This window comes from Babylonia areolata, chromosome 4 (assembly GCF_041734735.1).
Source record: "Babylonia areolata isolate BAREFJ2019XMU chromosome 4, ASM4173473v1, whole genome shotgun sequence".
Taxonomy (NCBI): domain Eukaryota; kingdom Metazoa; phylum Mollusca; class Gastropoda; order Neogastropoda; family Buccinidae; genus Babylonia; species Babylonia areolata.
In genome coordinates this window covers 47,965,639-47,985,261 of record NC_134879.1, presented here as the reverse complement: position 1 = coordinate 47,985,261, position 19,623 = coordinate 47,965,639, and the positions used below count along the sequence as shown (strand labels likewise).

At 43.2% G+C, this 19,623-nt stretch overlaps 1 protein-coding gene across 2 annotated transcripts in view; it reads left to right on the top strand.

The window, feature by feature from the left end:
• The window catches only part of LOC143281250 (adipocyte plasma membrane-associated protein-like), a 32,725-nt gene that overhangs the window by 8,826 nt on the left and 4,276 nt on the right, over nt 1-19,623 (top strand). For both annotated transcript variants that reach the window (XR_013055109.1, XM_076586360.1), the window contains exons 5-8: nt 7,172-7,288; nt 14,341-14,512; nt 15,790-15,924; nt 18,468-18,660. Coding sequence is in view for 1 of the 2 variants with exons in the window: in XM_076586360.1 (XP_076442475.1) it covers nt 7,172-7,288; nt 14,341-14,512; nt 15,790-15,924; nt 18,468-18,660 (617 nt within the window). In the remaining variant the exon portion in view is untranslated. The remainder of the gene's footprint in view (nt 1-7,171; nt 7,289-14,340; nt 14,513-15,789; nt 15,925-18,467; nt 18,661-19,623) is intronic.

The window sequence follows — 19,623 nt, the reverse complement described above, 5'->3', positions numbered from 1 at the left end:
GACACACAAACATGTACGCATATAAATGTAGTTATACTGAATACTTAATACATGTATAATGTACGAGTATAACACAGCGTCAAACTGAGAGACACAACATCGCTCACCTCTGTATGGAACGGAAAAGAGTATTACACACACGCACACACACACACACACACTAACACACACACACACACACACACCAAGGGAAAAACAACAACAAAACCCTAGCATGAATGCTACACATGAATGATTCAAGTGAAATTAACACAGAAAAGTAACAATAAAATTTTAAACACAGATGTAAGAGACATAAAAGACAGCAAATAAGGCGACGGGTAATAGGGATATGGACAGATAGACACATTATGTGAAAGACAGAGAGAGAGAGAGACAGAGGGGAGAGAGAGACAGACAGACAGACAGAGATGAAAAGATATGTCAGTGTGGGGAAAAAAAATGGAAGGTTCTTGACAAAGACCATCGAACAGACTTAATACTATCGGCCTTGGTGATTGTCATTGTCAAGTATCAGGTAAGACAAATAAACAGGCCTCATACATACAATCAGCCTCAGTAATTATAATTTTCAGGTACATGTACTTGTTGTTATTTTGAAATATTGAAGTTATGCAGAAAAGCAGGCAGGGCAGAAGGTAGCCAAAAAGAAAGTATTTGTTTCTTTGGTGCAGTCACTGTCTGACTCACCACAATCTCATTGATAAATGGCATAGTTTGTTGTGGTTGTTGTTGTTGTTGTTGTTTTATTTTTATTTTTTGTTTGTTGTTTTGTTTGTATGTTTAGTGTTGGTTGGGTGCTAGTTATTTTGTGTGTGTGTGTGTGTGTGTGTGCGCGTGCACACGCCTAGAGTTAATTTAATCAAGATTTTGCACCTTTTAGATAGTAGTAGTAGTAGTGGTGGTGTATTTATGTATGTATCTTTTTTTTTCTCAAGGCCTGACTTAGTGCATTGGGTTACGCTGCTGGTCAGGCATCTGCTTGGCAGATGTAGTGTAGTGTATATGGATTTGACTGAACACAGTGACGGTTCCTTGAGCTACTGATACTGATACTGATATTTTGATCAGACAATGTAGGCCTCGTATGCTGCTTACACTCCTTTGCAGAGGTGGAAGAATAGTTGTCACTGGCAACATTTTGCAACACTGAATAGTGCAGTGCAACGCAGTGCAAGAGAATGATGTACAGTCCAAGATAAGGAACAGGAATCTGTCTTAAACAGCAGCATGAAATGACAGATGAATAGTAAGCAATTTAGCAGTGACAGATGGATTTTATAGTTCAAATACACACAGGCACACATGCATGCACACACACACACACACACACACACACACACACACACACACACACTTTGTCCCATTTTTCATCTGCCATTTGTTGTTTTGTTTTGCTTTTTGGTGATGCATATATATTTGTAAGGTGTGTGTCTGTGTGTGTTATCACTGCAAAATATATTTGGTGTGTTTGTCATACGCCTGTGCAGAATATCCCTTTCCATCATTCTCAGGACCATGTCTTTCAGACTGTGAAATTACTGTTTATTGTGATTTTAAGTGTCTGTTTTCAAACTTTGTTTCATTACAACAGTGGTCTCGCTTTAAGCAGGATAGAAGGAAGGTGGCAAAATGGTGAAGACTCTTATCTGGCAAAACAGTGTCCGTGAGGGTCTGATTCGAATCATGCTTTCGACAGGCGCAGTAGCCGAGTGGTTAAAGCGTTGGACTGTCAGTCTGAGGGTCCCAGGTTCGAATCACGGTGACGGTGCCTGGTGGGTAAAGGGTGGAGATTTTTACGATCTCCCAGGTCAACATATGTGCAGACCTGCTAGTGCCTGAACCCCTTTCGTGTGTATATGCAAGCAGAAGATCAGATACGCACATTAAAGATCCTGTAATCCATGTCAGCATTCGGTGGGTTATGGAAACAAGAACATACCCAGCATGCACACCCCCGAAAACGGAGTAAAAACGGGTAAAAACGGTCATACACGTAAAAGCCCACTCATGTGCATACGAGTGAACGCAGAAGAAGAAGAAGAAGAAGAAGAAGAATCATGCTTTCACCCTTTCATCTTTGACTGGAAAATCAAACTGATCATCTAGTCTTTTGGATAAGACAATAAGCTGAGGTCCCATATGCAGCACGCTCTTGGCACACTGTAAAAGAACCCATGGCAACAAGTGTTGTCCTCTGGCAAAACTCTTTGAAAGAAATCTACTCTGATAGGTGGTGGTGTGTGTCCATCGAGATCAATGATGACCATCGTTGTCATCCAGCTGGGGGATGGGGGGACGGTGGTCGTGGTGGGGGGGATGCTCATGAATCTATCTGTGAATGCGCAGATGGCTGAAAAGTCCAATCTGCGCATGAAATGTTCGCTGACAGTTGGGGCAGACAAAGACAGGCATATCATTGTCAGGGAGCTTGTTTGCCCGTGACTTTCTGGCCTGCCTCTTCTGAACAGCTGCAGCATTCCTGTTGGCCTCGCACAACTTGGCACCTTTGTGCACAGCAGCGTGCCATTTGTCATGGTCCACTGCAGATTCCTCCCAGGAGTCAGGGTTGATATCAAATGCTTTCAGAGAGACTTTCAGAGTATCTCTGAAGCGCTTCTTCTGACCTCTGTGTGATCTCTTCCCTTGTTGCAGCTCGCCATAGAAGAGCCTTTTGGGCAGCCGATGGTCTGGCATGCGCGCCACGTGTCCAGCCCAACGAAGCTGGGACTGCATCAGGATGGTGAAGATGCTTGGAAGCGTGGCTTTTGCAAGCACCTCCGTGTCTGGGGTCCTGTCTTGCCACTTGATGTTCAGTAGCTTCCTGAGGCATGTTGTGTGGAAGTGGTTCAGCTTCTTGGCGTGTCGTTGGTACACTGTCCAAGTTTCGCAGGCGTACAGTTGTGTGGGGAGAACTACTGCTCTGTAGACCTTTAGCTTGGTCTCAAGACCAATGCCTCTTCTGTTCCAGACATTTGCATAGAGTCTACCAAAGGTTGCGCTTGCTCTTGCAATCCTGACATTCACTTCATCGTCAATGGTCGCATTTCCTGACAGTGTGCTGCCAGGGTATGTGAACCGCTCCACCGCACTGAGTTTCTGACCATTGACTGTGATGTTGGGATCAACGTGGGGTTTCCCTGGGGCTGGCTGATGGAGAACTTCAGTTTTCCTCGTGCTGATGGTAAGGCCGAAGTTCCTGCTGGCAGTGGCAAACTTGTCGACACTGAGTTGCATGTCAGCTTCAGATCCAGCGTTGAGAGCACAATCATCAGCAAACAAAAAGTCTCTGATGATGTCTGTCATGACCTTTGTTTTTGCTTGAAGCCTTCTGAGGTTAAACAGCTTGCCATCTGTTCAGTACTTTAGGCCGATTCCAACATCGCCATCTCTGAAGGCATCTGTAAGAATTGCAGAGAACATGAGGCTGAACAGTGTTGGAGCCAGGACGCAGCCTTGCTTGACACCATTTGTGACAGGAAAAGGAGCAGATGTTTCGCCATTGTCCTGGACTCGAGCCTGCATGCCTTCATGGAATTGGCTGACCAAGGAAATAAATTTCCGAGGGCATCCGTACTTGGCCATGATCTTCCACAGTCCCTCTCTACTGACGGTGTTGAAGGCCTTAGTGAGGTCAACATAGGTGGAGAACAGATAAGCATTTTGCTCCTGACATTTCTCTTGCAGCTGCCTTGCAGCAAACACCATGTCGGTGGTTCCGCGCTCTTTCCGGAATCCACATTGGCTCTCAGGCAAATGACCTTGGTCAAGGTGTGCTGTGAGGCGGTTTAGTAGGATCCTGGCAAGTATCTTGCCTGCGATGGAGAGCAAGGAAATGCCCTGATGGTTATCACAGGCTTGCCGGTTCCCCTTTCGCTTGTACAAGTGAATGATGCATCTTTGAAATCCTGGGGGATCGTCTCTTCTTTCCACATGAGTAAGTACAGCTGATGGAGCTTCTCAGTCAGCACAGTGCCTCCATCCTTGTAGACCTCTGCTGGTGTGTAGTCTGAGCCAGGTGCTTTGCCACTGGATAGCAGACGGATTGCTTTCTGGGTCTCAAGAAGTGTTGGCGGATCGTCCAGTGCTTCATTGATGGGGACTTGTGGGAGACGGTCTATGGCTTCATCATTTATGGAGGAAGGGTGATTTAAGACACTGTTGAAGTGCTCAGCCCAGCGTTCCAGAATTTTCTCCTTTTCGGTGATCAAGGTATTCCCATCTGCACTGAGGAGGGGGGATGATCCTGAGGATGTGGGGCTGTAGACTTCTTTTAAGGCATCATAGAACCTCTTCATATCATGGCTGTCAGCATATCCCTGGATCTCATCTGCTTTGTCACTCAGCCACTTACCCTGCATCTGATGTAACTTTTGCTGAACAGTCCTGCGGATGGCATTGTACACATCCTTTTTTGATGTGGACTTTGGGTTGCTCAGGTAGGCTTAATGCAGACAGCGTTTCTCATCCAGAAGCTGCTTGATTTCATCACAGTTTTCATCAAACCAGTCTTTATGCTTTCTGGTCATGGGTCCCAGGGTCTCTGAAGCTGTACTATAGATCAGCTCGCGCAGGGTCCTCCAGTCAGACTCCACATTCTGGTTGTCCAGAGAGGCGGATTCCAGACAATCTTCCAGCAGCTCCACAAAGGTCTGTTTGATGGTGATGTTTTTCAGCTTAGCGATGTTGAGCCGTTTTGGAGCCTTCTGGCCTTGGGGGCGTCTCTTGGGTTGGATTTGAATATTCAGCTTCAAGACTACAAGGCGATGGTCTGTTCAACACTCGGCGCCACACATGGTCTTTGTCACACATACATCTTGCCTATCCCTTTTCCTGACGATGACGTAATCGATGAGATGCCAATGCTTTGAGCGAGGGTGCATCCATGACGTCCTGTTACGGGTAGGGAGGCAGAAAACTGTGTTGGTTACCAGCAGTTCGTGTTCTGCACAGGTCTGGAGCAAAAGCAATCCATTTGGGTTGCAGTGGCCCACGCCGTGCTTTCCAATCACTCCATCCCAGGAGATGTAGTCAGAGCCAACTCTAGCATTGAAGTCCCCAAGAATGATGACCTTGTCTGCTTTCGGGATAGCAGCAATGACAGAGTGAAGGTCCTCGTAGAACTTCGCCTTCACTTCATCTGGGTTGGTCATGGTTGGGACGTAGGCACTGACAGTGGTGAGGTGCTTCTGGCCAGATGCCAGTGGGAGTTTCATGGTCATAAGCCTATCGTTGACTCCCTTTGGGATTCCAGCTAGCTTGTTGACAAGTGCTGTTTTTACTGCAAAACCAACACCAGCCTCACGTCACTCTTCGCTTCCTCGTCCACTCCAGAAGAAGGTGTAACCAGATCCCCGTTCATTGAGCTCGCCTTCACCTGCAAGCCGAGTCTCACTCAAGACTGCAATGTCGATGTTGTATCTGGCGAGTTCAGATGCAACTAATGCCGTTCTCCTTTGGGGTCTGTCCGCGTCATCTCTGTCCAGGAGAGTCCTTATGTTCCAAGCACCATTGGTGAGAGGAATGATCCTTGTTTTTTTCTTTTCTTTCTCTTTGTTTCGACCGCTGATGTAGGGTCTCCGCGAGCCGCGGTATGCTGGCCAGGGTGATATGGAGCAGGCAATTTTTAGGGCACCTTTTCTAGCCCCTTCCTCATGCCAGGGAGGTGAGCAGTGCATTCCTAAAGAGGGCTGCTCAGACACTCAGACGGCTGCTGAACTCCATCGCTGCTCCTGTCGATGAAGAACGACCCTATGGCCTGAGCCGCCTGCGTGCAGGTCTGCGGCTGCGACTGCCAGTGTACCCACACCTGTTGTTTCGTCGCTCACCTGTCGCCACAGGACTTGGGGGTGATGAAAGAATGAAGGATGAAAGGCCATTAAGGATGACTGATGACTTGCGCGATGAGTTTGTTTAAAGTGAAGAGGAGTTGCGCAACGTCGACCTCACTCTCTCGTCCAGGTTCACCAATTTCCAGTGGCAAGACTAAGTCGAGACGACTGGAGGATGAGCACGGATGCAGTGGATGACCAAGATATCCTATTGGTGTCTCATCTTGCTCTCTGCACTCCACAGTGCGTTGCTGTAACAACCTTTCTCTCCATTGAACCGATAGGTATCTTCCGCAGATTCTGCCGGATCCAGACTTCGCATGCATGGGTAGACACACCCCAGGGGCCAACTGCGTGTGGCATGCACACAGCACGGTGGAGCTAGATGGCCGTCGGTGGCTCTCATGAGCCGACGCCCTTTTATGGATCTCATTTTTAATTCCATAAGGGTGTCTAGCCACCCGCCTCACCAGTCCCGGAAGGGAGCAGTGGGAGTGCCAGTTTAGTTGCCAGCAACCCGACCCTGAACAGGTTGTACTGGATTACAGATTACCAGTAGCAGATCTAATGACCTGACCTGACCTGATCTGATAGGTGCACAAATATAAAAGCATGCACCCGGACCTGACCTGATCTGATAGGTACACAAATATAAAAGCATGCACCCAAGGCCTGAGTGACTAAGCGTGTTGGGTTATACTGCTGTCAGGCATCTGCCTAGTAAATACGGTGTTGCCTGTATGGATTTGTTGGAACACAGTGACGCCTCCTTGAGAAACTGAAACAAAAACTTCATCTGTGTTCGTGTGTGTATTGTGGCTGTAGGTGCGTGTATGCGTGTGTGTCACTGAGTGAGTGCATGAGTAATGTGTCTGGGTATGCGGCTTGTGTTTGTTGGTGCATGCATGCGTGCATGTGCGCGCGCGTGTGTGTGTGTATGTGTGTGTGTGTGTGTGTGCACGTTGTGTGTTTTGTGTGTATGTATGTATGTACCTGCGTATATATGCATGCGCATACGTGCTTGTGTTCTTTCAATTTCAGTTGTCTACTTTTTTTTGTTGTTATCATTATTTCGTTTTATCTTCTTCTCTTTCTTTTCTTTTTTTTTCTTTTTTTTTTTTATACCTGTTGCATTTCTTGATTTAATCAACTGACATGACCTATTTAAATTGTTCTCTCTTACCAATGTTTCAAATTATATGCATATGTTTGTGTGGGGATGTTTGAGTGAATGTTTTTAGTGCTATTGTGATGCGCATAGAGCTTCAAGAATATGCGCTATAGCAAGAAGTCTTAATAAATAAATAAATAAATAAACAATGCATGGAATCACTGTGCAGGTAGCTTTGCTTCAGAGCCGACGTGCGGCCGGCCGCTGGGTATGAGACTGGACAAAGATGGCTACTTACTGGTGGCCGATGGTTACCTGGGTATCTACAGGGTTAACGTGACTTCAGGTGAGGTATCTGAGCTTGCTTTCGCTTCGTTGTGACAGATGTCTGTTTACTCTCCTCCCCATCTGTTGTCTGAGTGCATCTGTCTTTGTGACTTGTTTATGCTGTGTTTTAGTGTACACTTGTAATTTGTTGTTGTGTTTTCACGTGTGTTGGTGGAAACCTAAGTTAATTCCCAGAATTGATGTGCTTGCTAATTAAGAATACTTATGTGTGTATGCTGGGTTGTTGGGTTTTTTTGTTTGTTTGATTTTTTGTTTTTTATGTGTGGTTTTTTTTTCCTTTCTTTCTTTGACTCTCTCCATACGAACAGCGAAAGAGACAACGTTAACAGCATTTCACCCCAGTTACCATCATCAAAATATTGCAAGCGGAAGGCTCTTATACTGAAGAGGTGAATGTTGACAGAGAATACCACAATTCTGACGACGGAAGCTAAAGGTTGGGTCATTCAGACACTCACTGGACATCTGAGGGGTCTGTGTAGAGGAGAAGAGAGGACTGGCTGTACTGAGTGAGTTAATCTGTGTGATATTTTTATGTGTTGGTGAGAAAATTACTTCATCAGCATCAAGCACCGTGACATTCTGCTGCACTACTATTTGAAACGGAGAAAAAGATACAAGTGCTCCTGTCTCTGCTTCAAGGATTTGTATTTGTATTTCATTTTATCACAGCAGATTTCTCTGTGTGAAATTCGGGCTGCTCTCCCATGGGAGAGTGCGTCGCTGTACTGACAGCGCCACCCTTTTTTTTTTTTTTTTTTTTTTTCCTTCGTGCAGTTTTATTTGTTTTTTTCCTATCGAAGTGGATTTTTCTACAGAATTTTGCCAGGAACAACCCTTTTGTTGCCGTGGGTTCTTTTACGTACGCTAAGTGCATGCTGCACACCGGACCTCGGTTTATCATCTCTTCAAAATGACTAGCGTCCAGACCACCACGCAAGGTCTTGTGGAGGGGAAGAAAATATCGGCAGCTGAGCTGTGATTCGAACCAGCGCGCTCAGATTCTCTCGCTTCCTAGGCGGACGCGTTACCTCAAGGCCATCACTCCACGTAAGTGCCACACAGGCACTGCACCTCAGTATCTATCTGAACTTCTCCATGTACGCCTTCCCTCAAAGGATTCTTCACTCCTGTGATGACACAGAGCTCTTTCAGCTTCCTACATTCACAGGCAAACAGTAATGCCAGCAAGCCTTTTTCTTTCTCAGCAGCTAAGCTCAGAAGCTCTTTACTGTACTCTCTACAGCACAGTCAGTCCCTAGAGTCTTTTTTAGGTCAGGCCTGAAAACATACCTTTTTACACATTACAATGATTAGCCTATGCCCCATACCCACCATTTAATACCATGATGTTAACTCACTCAGTATGGCCAGTCCTCTCTTCTCCTCTACACAGACCCCTCAGATGTCCAGTGGGTGTCTCAATGACCCAACCTTTAGCTTCCGTTGTTAGAATTGTGGTATTCTTTGTCAACATTCACGTCTTCAGTATAAGAGCCTTCCGCTTGCAATATTTTGATGATGGTAATTGGGGTGAAACACTGTTAACGTCGTCTCTTTCGCCGTTCGTATGGAAAGAGTTAAAATGCAGCCTGGTTACTTGATTGTGATGTGTGTGCACAAGGAGGGAGAGAGGGAGCATGAGTGTGGTCACCAGTGTGTGTTTTGCACACAAAAAGTTCTGAGCCCAGCCATATGAATTAATCAAGGTGATATACATAGTGACAGGCCGCTGTCAGAATGACTGAAGTCAGCCATGTGCCTTTGTCATGTTTATGAGCACAGGAGCTGTGTGTGTTGATTGTTGTTGACCATTTAACACCCAGCAGGTGAACAGGTGGTCACCAGTGTGTGTGTGTGTTTGTGTGAGTGTGCATGCGCACGTGTGAGTGTGTCTGTTGGGTGTGTGTGTGTGTGTGGTGGGGGGGGGGGGTGCATGCATGTATCCCTCTGTGTGTGTGTGGGCAGAGGGGAGGGGGGGATATGTTGTTATTTATGTCTTTTTGCATTATACACCATACTATGTTGGTTTTGTTTTTTGGGTTTTTTCTTTCCCAACATTTATTGTAAAGCAATTTTGAGCATTAGAAGGTGCTATGTTCTTCTTCTTCTTCATTCATGACCTGCAACTTCCACGTTCACTCGTATACATGTACACAGGTGGGCTTTTACATGTATGACAGTTTTTCTCATCATATCAATTAGCGTATGTCAGGTTGGCGTTCTGAGTTGATATTGATTGATTGATTGATTGATATGGATACTTATATAGCGCCTATCCTCGGTCAGAGACCAAGCTCTAAGCGCTTTACAAACACGGGGTCATTTACACAACAGGCTGCCTACCTGGGTAGAGGCGACTGATGGCTGCCATTTGGGTGCTCATCATTCGTTTCCTGTGTCATTCAGGCATGCACACATACACACTCAGACAAACATGTAACATTATACGTGTATGACGTTGTTGTTCTTGTTTTTATTTTTATTTTTTATTTACCCCGCCATGTAGGCAGCCAAACTCTATTTTGGGGGGTGTGCATACTGGGTATGTTCTTGTTTCCATAACCCACCGAACGCTGACATGGATTACAGGATCTTTAACGTGTGTATTTGATCTTCCGCTTGCATGTACACATGAAGGGGGATCAGGCACAAGCACGTCTGCACATATGTTGACCTTGGAGATCGGAAAAATCTCCACCCTTTACCCACCAAGCGCTGTCATCAAGATTCGAACCCGGGACTCTCATATTGAAAGTCCAACGCTTTAACCGCTCAGCTATTGCGCCAGTCAGAAGGTGCTATATTAATTTCTATTATTAACAGTACTAGTAGTGGTCATAGTACTTAATTATGTTTTTGCACACAAAAAGTTCTGAGCCCAGCCATATGAATTAATCAAGGTGATATACATAGTGACAGGCCGCTGTCAGAATGACTGAAGTCAGCCATGTGCCTTTGTCATGTTTATGAGCACAGGAGCTGTGTGTGTTGATTGTTGTTGACCATTTAACACCCAGCAGGTGAACAGGTGATGCTCTATGTCGTGTCTAAGGTATGTTTCGTATAATTTTACCCAGGATTCGCTCAAGTCAACCACCCTCGCACACGAACAGCAGACCACTAAAAATGAAATATATTTTTACATCTTTTATTCACGCATTCACACGATGTCAGAAAGAAGAGGCAGCAAGAGAACAGGACAAAATAATGTATGCTAGCTAGCCTACAGATTGAAAAGAGTGCTACACCCACCCAACTACCCCAATCTATACCACTACCCGGGTAGGAAAAAAAAACTTCCCAAAGGCAAAAGGGTAATAAGGGTGATGGACGACTAATGAGTTTATGAAAAAAAGGGAAAAAAACTAAACAAACAAAAACAGACAAGAAACAACCAGAACAAACTATGCCCCTACAAATTCATATTCGCTCAACCCTCTCCCCTAAAACACAGCCAACTTGTCCAATTGAAAAAAAAAAAAGAAAAGAAAAAACCAAAACGAGAAAACAACTAAGGTGAGATATATACACGGGTGATCATGTTCGTCACGGCTCAGTGGCACTGGTTTACAGGAGAGGCATTATACGCTAAATCCGTGACACTCTAGTTTAATGCTTACCCCTGAGTCACCTTGACCCAAGTTTGGAATGCATGGCATCGGGCTTGCTTTGTGTAACTGACACCTCTCTCTGCTGGCTGTACTGACAACCGTAAAACTGCATTGCTTTTTAATAATAATGATAACAATAATAATAATAATAATGTACATTTATTTAGCGCCCTTTCTCACTAAGAGCTCAGGGCACTTTACATGAAAGAAAAAATATTACAAGTTACATAAAACATTCATGACCAATCTTTCTCAAAAACCCCTCCCCCTCCCCCTTCCCCCCACTCTCACTCTCCCCCTCACACTCTACATACATTCAAAGTGAGCTGACATGGGTGATGCTGGAGAACAAGGAAAGCTGAGAGTGCTTATAGATAGGTTTTAAAAAGATGAGTTTTTAATGATGTGCGAAAAGCAGAAAAAGGATCGGTTGCACGGATATGATGTGAGGAGCAGCAAAGAAGAAAGAACGTTCACCATAGGTTCTTGTATTGACACGAGGAAGTTTCAAAAGGTAACAGAGGAAGAGTGGAGATTTCTTGTGGGAGTGTAAACACTGATAAGGTCAGAAAGATATTTTAACACACACACACACACACACACACACACACACACACACACAGCACATGCACACACACACACACACACACACACACACACACACACACACACACACATGCACACACACACACACTCATGCACTTACACTCACACATCCACATGCACAAACACACACACACACACACACACACATACATGTGCACACACACACACGCACACGCATGCACACGCAGTCACACATGCTCGCACTCACGCACGCATGCACATGCGCATACACACACACCCACACGCAGGGAGGAAGATGGCAGAGTGATTAAGATGCTGATCTGCCAGTACACTGTCTGTAAGGGTCTGGGTTCAAATCCCAATCTCTCCCTTTCACCCAAGTTTGAAAAGAAAATCTGACGGGCGCAATAGCCGAGTGGTTAAAGCGTTGGACTGTCAATCTGAGGGTCCCGGGTTCGAATCACGGTGATGGCGCCTGGTGGGTGAAGGGTGGAGATTTTTACGATCTCCCAGGACAACATATGTGCAGACCTGCTAGTGCCTGAACCCCCTTCGTGTGTTTATGCAAGCAGAAGATCAAATACACACGTTAAAGATCCTGTAATCCATGTCAGCGTTCGGTGGGTTATAGAAACAAGAACATACCCAGCATGCACACCCCCGAAAACGGAGTATGGCTGCCTACATGGCGGCGTAAATACGAGTGAACGTGGGAGTTGCAGCCCACGAACGTAGAAGAATAGAAAATCAAACTGAGCGTCTAGTTATTTGGATGAAATGACAAACTGAATTACCATGTGCGACATACTTTTGGCACACTGATAAAAATAACACATGGCAACATAAGTATTGTCCTCTGGCAAAATTCTGTGGAAGAAATCCACTCTGACTGGTACACAAAGACATAAGCATGCACTCAAGACCTGAATAAGCATGCTGAGTTATTTATGCTTCAGATCAGGCACCCGCCTAGCAGATGTGGTGTAGCATATATGGATTTGTCTGAATGCAGTGACACCTCCTTGAGAAACTGAAACTGAAGCTGATTTTTCTCTGCGTAGACACAAGTCACACAAATTGCCGCCAACAGTCTGGTGTAATATATTTGATACAGGCTTTCCTTTCGTTGATCTATATATATATGTGAAAATAAAAGTAAAGATAAAAAAGAGTGAGTGAAATGATTTGATTGTTTCACATGAAACATTAGCAAACATGATTGTTCACAGATATTGCAGTGATAAAATCATTCCCAAACTGATAACTCATGTTTATGTACAGGCACACTTGCATGCATATATGTGTACACACACACTCACACACACACACGCAAACACTCATGCATGCGCGCACACACACAGGCATGCACGCACACACGCACGCACGCACGCACACTCTTTTACATTTCCACACACAAACTTTTTTCAGCCCATATCGCATAAATGTAAGCATGTGAGCATGCACACGCATATGTATATATCCATACACACTTGCATGTGTATACACACACACACACATACACACACACACACACACACACACTCATATAAAGGTATATATATTTATATAATCATATGCTTACATACAAAGTCTCAGAAAACGAAAAATGTCAGAATGCTTTTATACATCTGTGGTGGAAATCTAAAAACAACAGCTGCACACAACCACTTGACTGTCCAGGTAAGCACGGTCCATATATATATAATTGGATATTTGCCAGTACAGTACATACATGAAAGGGTTGGGGAAATTCTTATTTATATGGGGTAAAGCATAGGCAAGTAAAGTAAGACTCCAGGCAGAACCAAAAAAGAAAAAAAAAAAAAAAAGTTTGAAGGGAAACCAGCACTTTAAACAACAGAAATCAGCACTTAGCACTTCTTTCTACCTATAGAAACCTAGAGCAGCACTAATAAAGGAGTCTCCTGTCGGACCGACGGACAAGTAGGCAGGCAGGCTTATCTGTTGGTGTGTGTCCTCATATGGGAGAAGAGGCCGATTCTGGATGCGCAGCACTTCCCACAGGTGTTGCAAGGGAAAACATCTCCAGAAGTTGAGCCCTGCTTCCTTCGCTCACGCTTCACAATGGCAGCCATAATGCAGGCACAAGTCACTGACAAGTTGGGTTTCAGCCCATCCAAGGCTGAATCAAAGAGACCTGATTTTGCTCAGTTTGTTACAATTAAAGGCTTCACTTTGTCTCTCTTTTGATGATTCTCTTGACTGATAGTATTGGTTTTCCAGTATTTTTTTTCCCACTGAATATCACTTGACACTATTGAATGATTCAAAGTCTTCCTTTTGTTGGTATTGGTAAGCAATATATATATTTTTTTGCCATTGAGTATCATTTGACACTGTTGATTGATACTGAGGAATCTTTTTTGGTTATTGGTAAGCCCCCGGCTGACTGATTCTAAGGCCTTTTTCTGTCAATCTTTTCTTTTTTTTTTTTTTTTTTGGATTGAATATCATTTGAAACTCAGTTTCAGTTTCAAGGCTGTGTCGAAACATTTTACAAAGGATTTGACACTATTGACTTAACACTAAGGCTTTTCACTCTGTGTCTCATTCCATTCTGTTGACATACTTTTTGTTAACCTTTTTTTTTTTTTTTTTTTCCATTTGACACTATCGACTGATTTTGTGTGTGTATGTGTGTTACTTCTTCTCTTATGCCTATAGCTCCGCTCGGGAACAAAGGGCCGCAACAGCACTCCTCCAACGGACACGGTTTGGGGCGATCCTCTTTATCTGGGCCCACGTCATTCCGGCTGCCTTCACTTCAGTGTCCGTACTTCTTCTCCAAGTCTGCCTGGGTCATGTGTGTTACTTGTTAACTGGCATTTTTCTTTGAATCTTTTGTCAGGTGATGTCCATCAGATGTTGTCGTCTCAGGAACCTTTGGCTGGCCACAAGCCCAAGTTGCTGAACGACATCGAGGAAGGGCCAGACAGAACTATCTACTTCACAGACTCCAGCACCCGATGGGATCGACGCCACAACAGATACTGCATTTTCGAAGGAGAGGCTTCGGGCAGGTAAAGGAGAAGAAAAAAAAAGCTGCCACAAGAAAAGTGTGTAGCTTTGTGGACAAGCAGCTCATCATTTCATCAGTGTTGTTGCTGCAAATCAGTTCTGCTGCCTCGTGACCCTGTCAATATTCATTCCTCTCCCCTTTTTATTTATTTTATATTTATATATATATATATATATATTTATAAAGATAGATAGATAGATACAGACAGATAGATAGATATAGATAGATACAGACAGGTAGATAGAGAGATAGACAGATACAGATAGATACAGACAGGTAGATAGATAGATAGATACAGGCAGGGAGGCAGACAGACAGAGATAGATAGGCCTCTCAACACCTGATCAGCACATTGGATCTTTGCAAAGATCAGGCATCTGCCTTTCTTTTTTTTCTTTTTTTTAACTCTCTCCATACGAACGGCGAAAGAGACGATGTTAACAGCGTTTCAGCCCAATTACCATCATCAAAATATTGCAAGCGGAAGGCTCTTATACTGAAGAGGTGAATGTTGACAAAGAATACCACAATTCTGACGACGGAAGCTAAAGTTTGGGTCATTCAGACACCCATTGGACATCCGAGGGGTCTGTGTAGAGGAGAAGAGAGGACTGGCCATACTGAGTGAGTTAAAGCAGATGTGGTGTAGTGTGTATGGGCCAGTCCACATGCTTTAACAGCACCTTGAAACCAAAGCTGAAAACTCCACTCACTACGCGTCCAGAATGTTTTGTTTCTTTATGGTCTTTGCCCAAATAGTTATGTGTATATTGGTTACTGATCAAGTTTGCTGGTCTTTACATCCTATCACTTGTTGTACTTATGTGATAGAGAGGTAACATGGGTCGCTTTTATGGCTATTGTTATGTTGAAGTCTTCTTTTTTTTTCTTCTTTTTTTTTCTTCTGTGAATTTTCGAGTTTAAGTTTTTGCTGTATGGAGAGTTTGCAATTTTTTCAGCATGTATCTGACTTTGTGTTGTGTTGTCATATTTTACAGCCTTTTTTTTTAACGAAGGCAACACATTGTTTGTTGTCATGATCAAACATTTCAGTTGTTTTGGTCAGTGATTGTGTCTATCTTTCCTGTTAACATTGGCGCTGCGAGCTGGATGTCCATTCCATTGCCTTGTTTTTTTTCTGTCAAATCTATTTTATAATCTGTTCTTTTTTCTTATTTCATTCAGAGTTGTTGCCTTAGGTTACTGTTTCAGATTCATTTCTTGAATCATAGATTTGGTTGTATTGATTAGGTGCTGCTGTTCTGTTGTCATTCTAAGGTTGCTGTCTTATGACCCAGCCACAATGGAAGTGCAGGAGCTGCTTGGTGGGATAGCGTTTGCCAATGGTGTGGCAATATCCTATGACAAAACCCACATCCTTGTGGTTGAGACAACAAAAGCACGGATTTGGAGGTGAATATTAACAATAGAATAGAGTAGTGTGTGTGTGTGTGTGTGTGTGTGTGTGTGTGTGTGTGTGTGCGTGTGTGTGTGTGTGTGTTTACATGAAGAAGGTACCCAAGGTTTCCAAAATATGACTGTCACTTTGAAATTATATATTTAAAAAAAAAGGATTGTTTGTTGTTTTTGTTGTTGTTAATTTTAATGGTTTTGAACATGCAAGAAATCAGACTTCATCACAGACTGCACCAAAACAAAGTTGGGGAATTAAATGTGTTTAGTTAAAAAAACAACAACTTTTATTTACAAAATCAGACTTGTGATGTGTTATCATTGCAGATGATATCAGTGGTAGTGCTTAAGTTGTTTGCTGTATATGTTGTGGTTTTTTTCTTCTTTGAAGAAAACCAAACTAAATTTCATCATTTCCAGCCAGTTTGGTGCAGGGTTTATTTGTTCATTTTTGACGGTGTTCGGTTATGTGTGTGTGTGTGTCTTTCTGTGTGTGTGTGTGTGTCTGTGTCTGTGTGTCCATGGTTAACTTTAACATTGCCATTTTCTCTGGAAATACTTTGTCTGCCAATACCAAATTTGGCTCAAACATAGAATGAAAAAAATCTTCACAGCCATACCAATGGCAGGTTGTAAGTCTCCCAAATTAAGACATATTTCCGAATCATTAACAGTTTATTTCATTAAGATTCGTTCCGAAAATGGAAAATTGTAAAACACCGCTTCCCACTGAGTTAGGCCTACTAGAAGGTAGGTTGTGTTTGAAGATGACATGACCTGCTTTTTCTTGTTCACAATCAAAAGGAAAGAAATATAAATTCTGGACACATACAGTGATACTAACAACACCATCAACATGTTTACTGCATATAAATATTCTAAAGTGGACACTGAATTAACTGGAATGAACATAAAAGAAAAATTGAATCAATCATTTCTTTCAGCCCGTTGTAGACTGGTTTGTGCAGATCTAGAGTTCTACCATGTGTTGCGGTGTGCTTGAAGCAATGGCAACGTCTCCTTTACCACCAAAATAAAAGAATAATCTAGATATAATAAAACACACAAAAAACATGATTTAAACGGCGGTATTACGTCCATTTCAATCACATCTATTTATCACACGAAGAAGAAAACATCAACACTGCCCCAAGTATTAAATTTAGTCAAATAACGTCAGATGCGCTGCAGCAGTCCGGAGTAGTCTGCTTGCTTTGGAACTGAACATGCATGGTTCGATCCTGCTCGCATGTCTTTTTAAAAAAAGTTTTGTTCTCCCAAGCTTATTTTATAAATCATATTTAATACAAAGCACTTTTCAATGATTTTTCAATTCTCTTTTTTTTTTCTCTCTCTCCTCGTGATTCCTTTACTGGATAAACCGCAAAGCTCAAGTGAGTCCTGAAGGCTTTGCCTCTTGTTGTTTTTGTTTTTGGTTGTTGTTGTAGTTTTTGTTGTTGTTGTTTTTTGGGGTTTTTTAATTGTCTGGTTCTGACGTGTTTTACCAACTCTAAATTGTATGGATCAAGTAAGACTCAACCACAAAGCACTGAAATTTAGTTTTTGACTCTGCACAACCAGTTTATGAATTGTACAACTGAAAACACATTTTATCAACTTTTAGACTCCGGTGCTTTCTTGGAGTCTCTCACTGAAGTCTCTCCTGCTCACTAAAAAAAGTCACCTGTGCTGGTCAGGCAACCAGGCTAATGTCACAAAGCCTGTGACATAGACATCGCTTCCTGGGAAACTGATGCCCTTGACCGCTGTCGCTGGAGGATGCTGTGCTCTAGTGGCATAAAGACGTTTGAAAACAAGAGAATGCTGGCCATTAAGGAGAAGCATGAGCGAAGGAAGCAAGGCTCAACTTCTGGAGACGTTTTCTGTTGCAACACCTGTGGAAAGTGCTGCGCATCCAGAATTGGCCTTTTCTCCCATATGAGGACACACACCGACAGATAAGCCTGCCTGCCTACTCATCCGTCGGACTGACAGGAGACTCCATCGGATCATTGCCTAACTATCATACTACACTCACCCATGCTGAAACTGAATTGTGTTCACTGCCTGGTAATGCTGGATGAATTGAAGAACATGTCACTACTTGGGAAACTATGAAACATTCTTGGGCTGGTGACCTGTTCTGCCTATGTCCCCTTTGAAGCTGTTGAGAAAAGGGACACACAGATTCTGCCCACAGTCAGATTCTATCCTTGGCAGTTCAGATAATGTGTGACCATTACATTTCATGTATACCTGTAATGTTTGACCATTACATTTCATGTATACCTGTAATGTTTGACCATTACATTTCATGTATACCTGTATGTGCATCAGGGTTGGTTGGTTGGTTGGTTAATCTGCTCACATCAGTTTCAAAAGATATTTCACATCTGCTAAAATTTTATGTGAGTCTTATATTTTTGGAAAAATATCAAATTAAAGAAAAAGAACAGTCTGATAAGTAAATCTGGACATGATTATCACATTGATATCACTACAACTCCCCTACCTCTATCCCACCCCTTCCCCTATTTTCCCAGGTATTACTTGACAGGTCCGAGGAAGGGCGAGGCAGAGATCTTCGCAGAAAACCTGCCAGGATTTCCGGACAACATTCGCCGCTCTGGACGTGGGACTTACTGGGTCGGCATTGCTGTGATCCGCAAAGCTGACAGATTCCCAAATTTTGATTTCTTGGCTCCACGTCCATGGCTGAGATCTCTCTTTGCCAAGGTAATCGTGTGAAGGGATTTCCCTGACTTTCGGCCTATAAGGTGCTACTTATTTTACTCAAATCGGATCCTCACGTCTTATCGGCTGTATGCGCCCAATCTGTGTCTGAAAGCTAAATTCTGACCGTCATGTGGGGGCCACCTGACACAACAAATTCAATATATGACAACATCTTTGATCACAATCAACACTTACAGTTGTGCTAATCAGCAGCGCTTCAGTCTTACCACTGTTCGATTTGACATGGTTCATGTTCACCATCGAATAAGATTGAAACCTAATCACATACCACACCAAATGTCAACTGAACGCGGTCACAGTTTACCTATTGGTCATGAAAAAAGAGCAGTGTCTGAGTTGGGGGTAAATTTATCATGTGAAAGTACAGAAATTGGATGTGATCGTTTTTCAAAAACAGATGGCAAAGCAAAATGGCAGATGGAACTAAAAGCATGGCTAGCAGATTGGATTCTGATTGAGAAGTTAATGAACTGGACTTTTATAACAGCATACATTCGACTGAAGGCTGTAAATTTGTTTGTTGTTTTCTTTTTATGAAGTGTATAAAAAGAAAAAGAAAAGAAAGCAGCAGATATCGCCAAAGACGTGGAACAAGCTCCCTGATAACCTCCGTCATTCTGATTCCCTCGCATCTTTTAAATCTCGTCTCAAAACTCACCTTTTCCCTCAGCAATAAGTTCAATTGTGGCAGGTCCACAACTACATGCATGTATATGAATGTGTATTGTGTGTGCGTGTGTCTATGTAAGTTTGTGCCTGCCTATGTGTGCGTATGTGTTAGGGTAGCTGTTAGATACACATGTATGTTAAAATGTATGTATGCAGTGTGTGTGTGTGTGTGTGTGTGTGTGTGTGGTCACATTTTGGTGTGTGTATGTAACATAGATATAATGTTTTATGTTATCAAAAGCGTTTTTGTAAAGCACCTAGAGCAGATTTCTG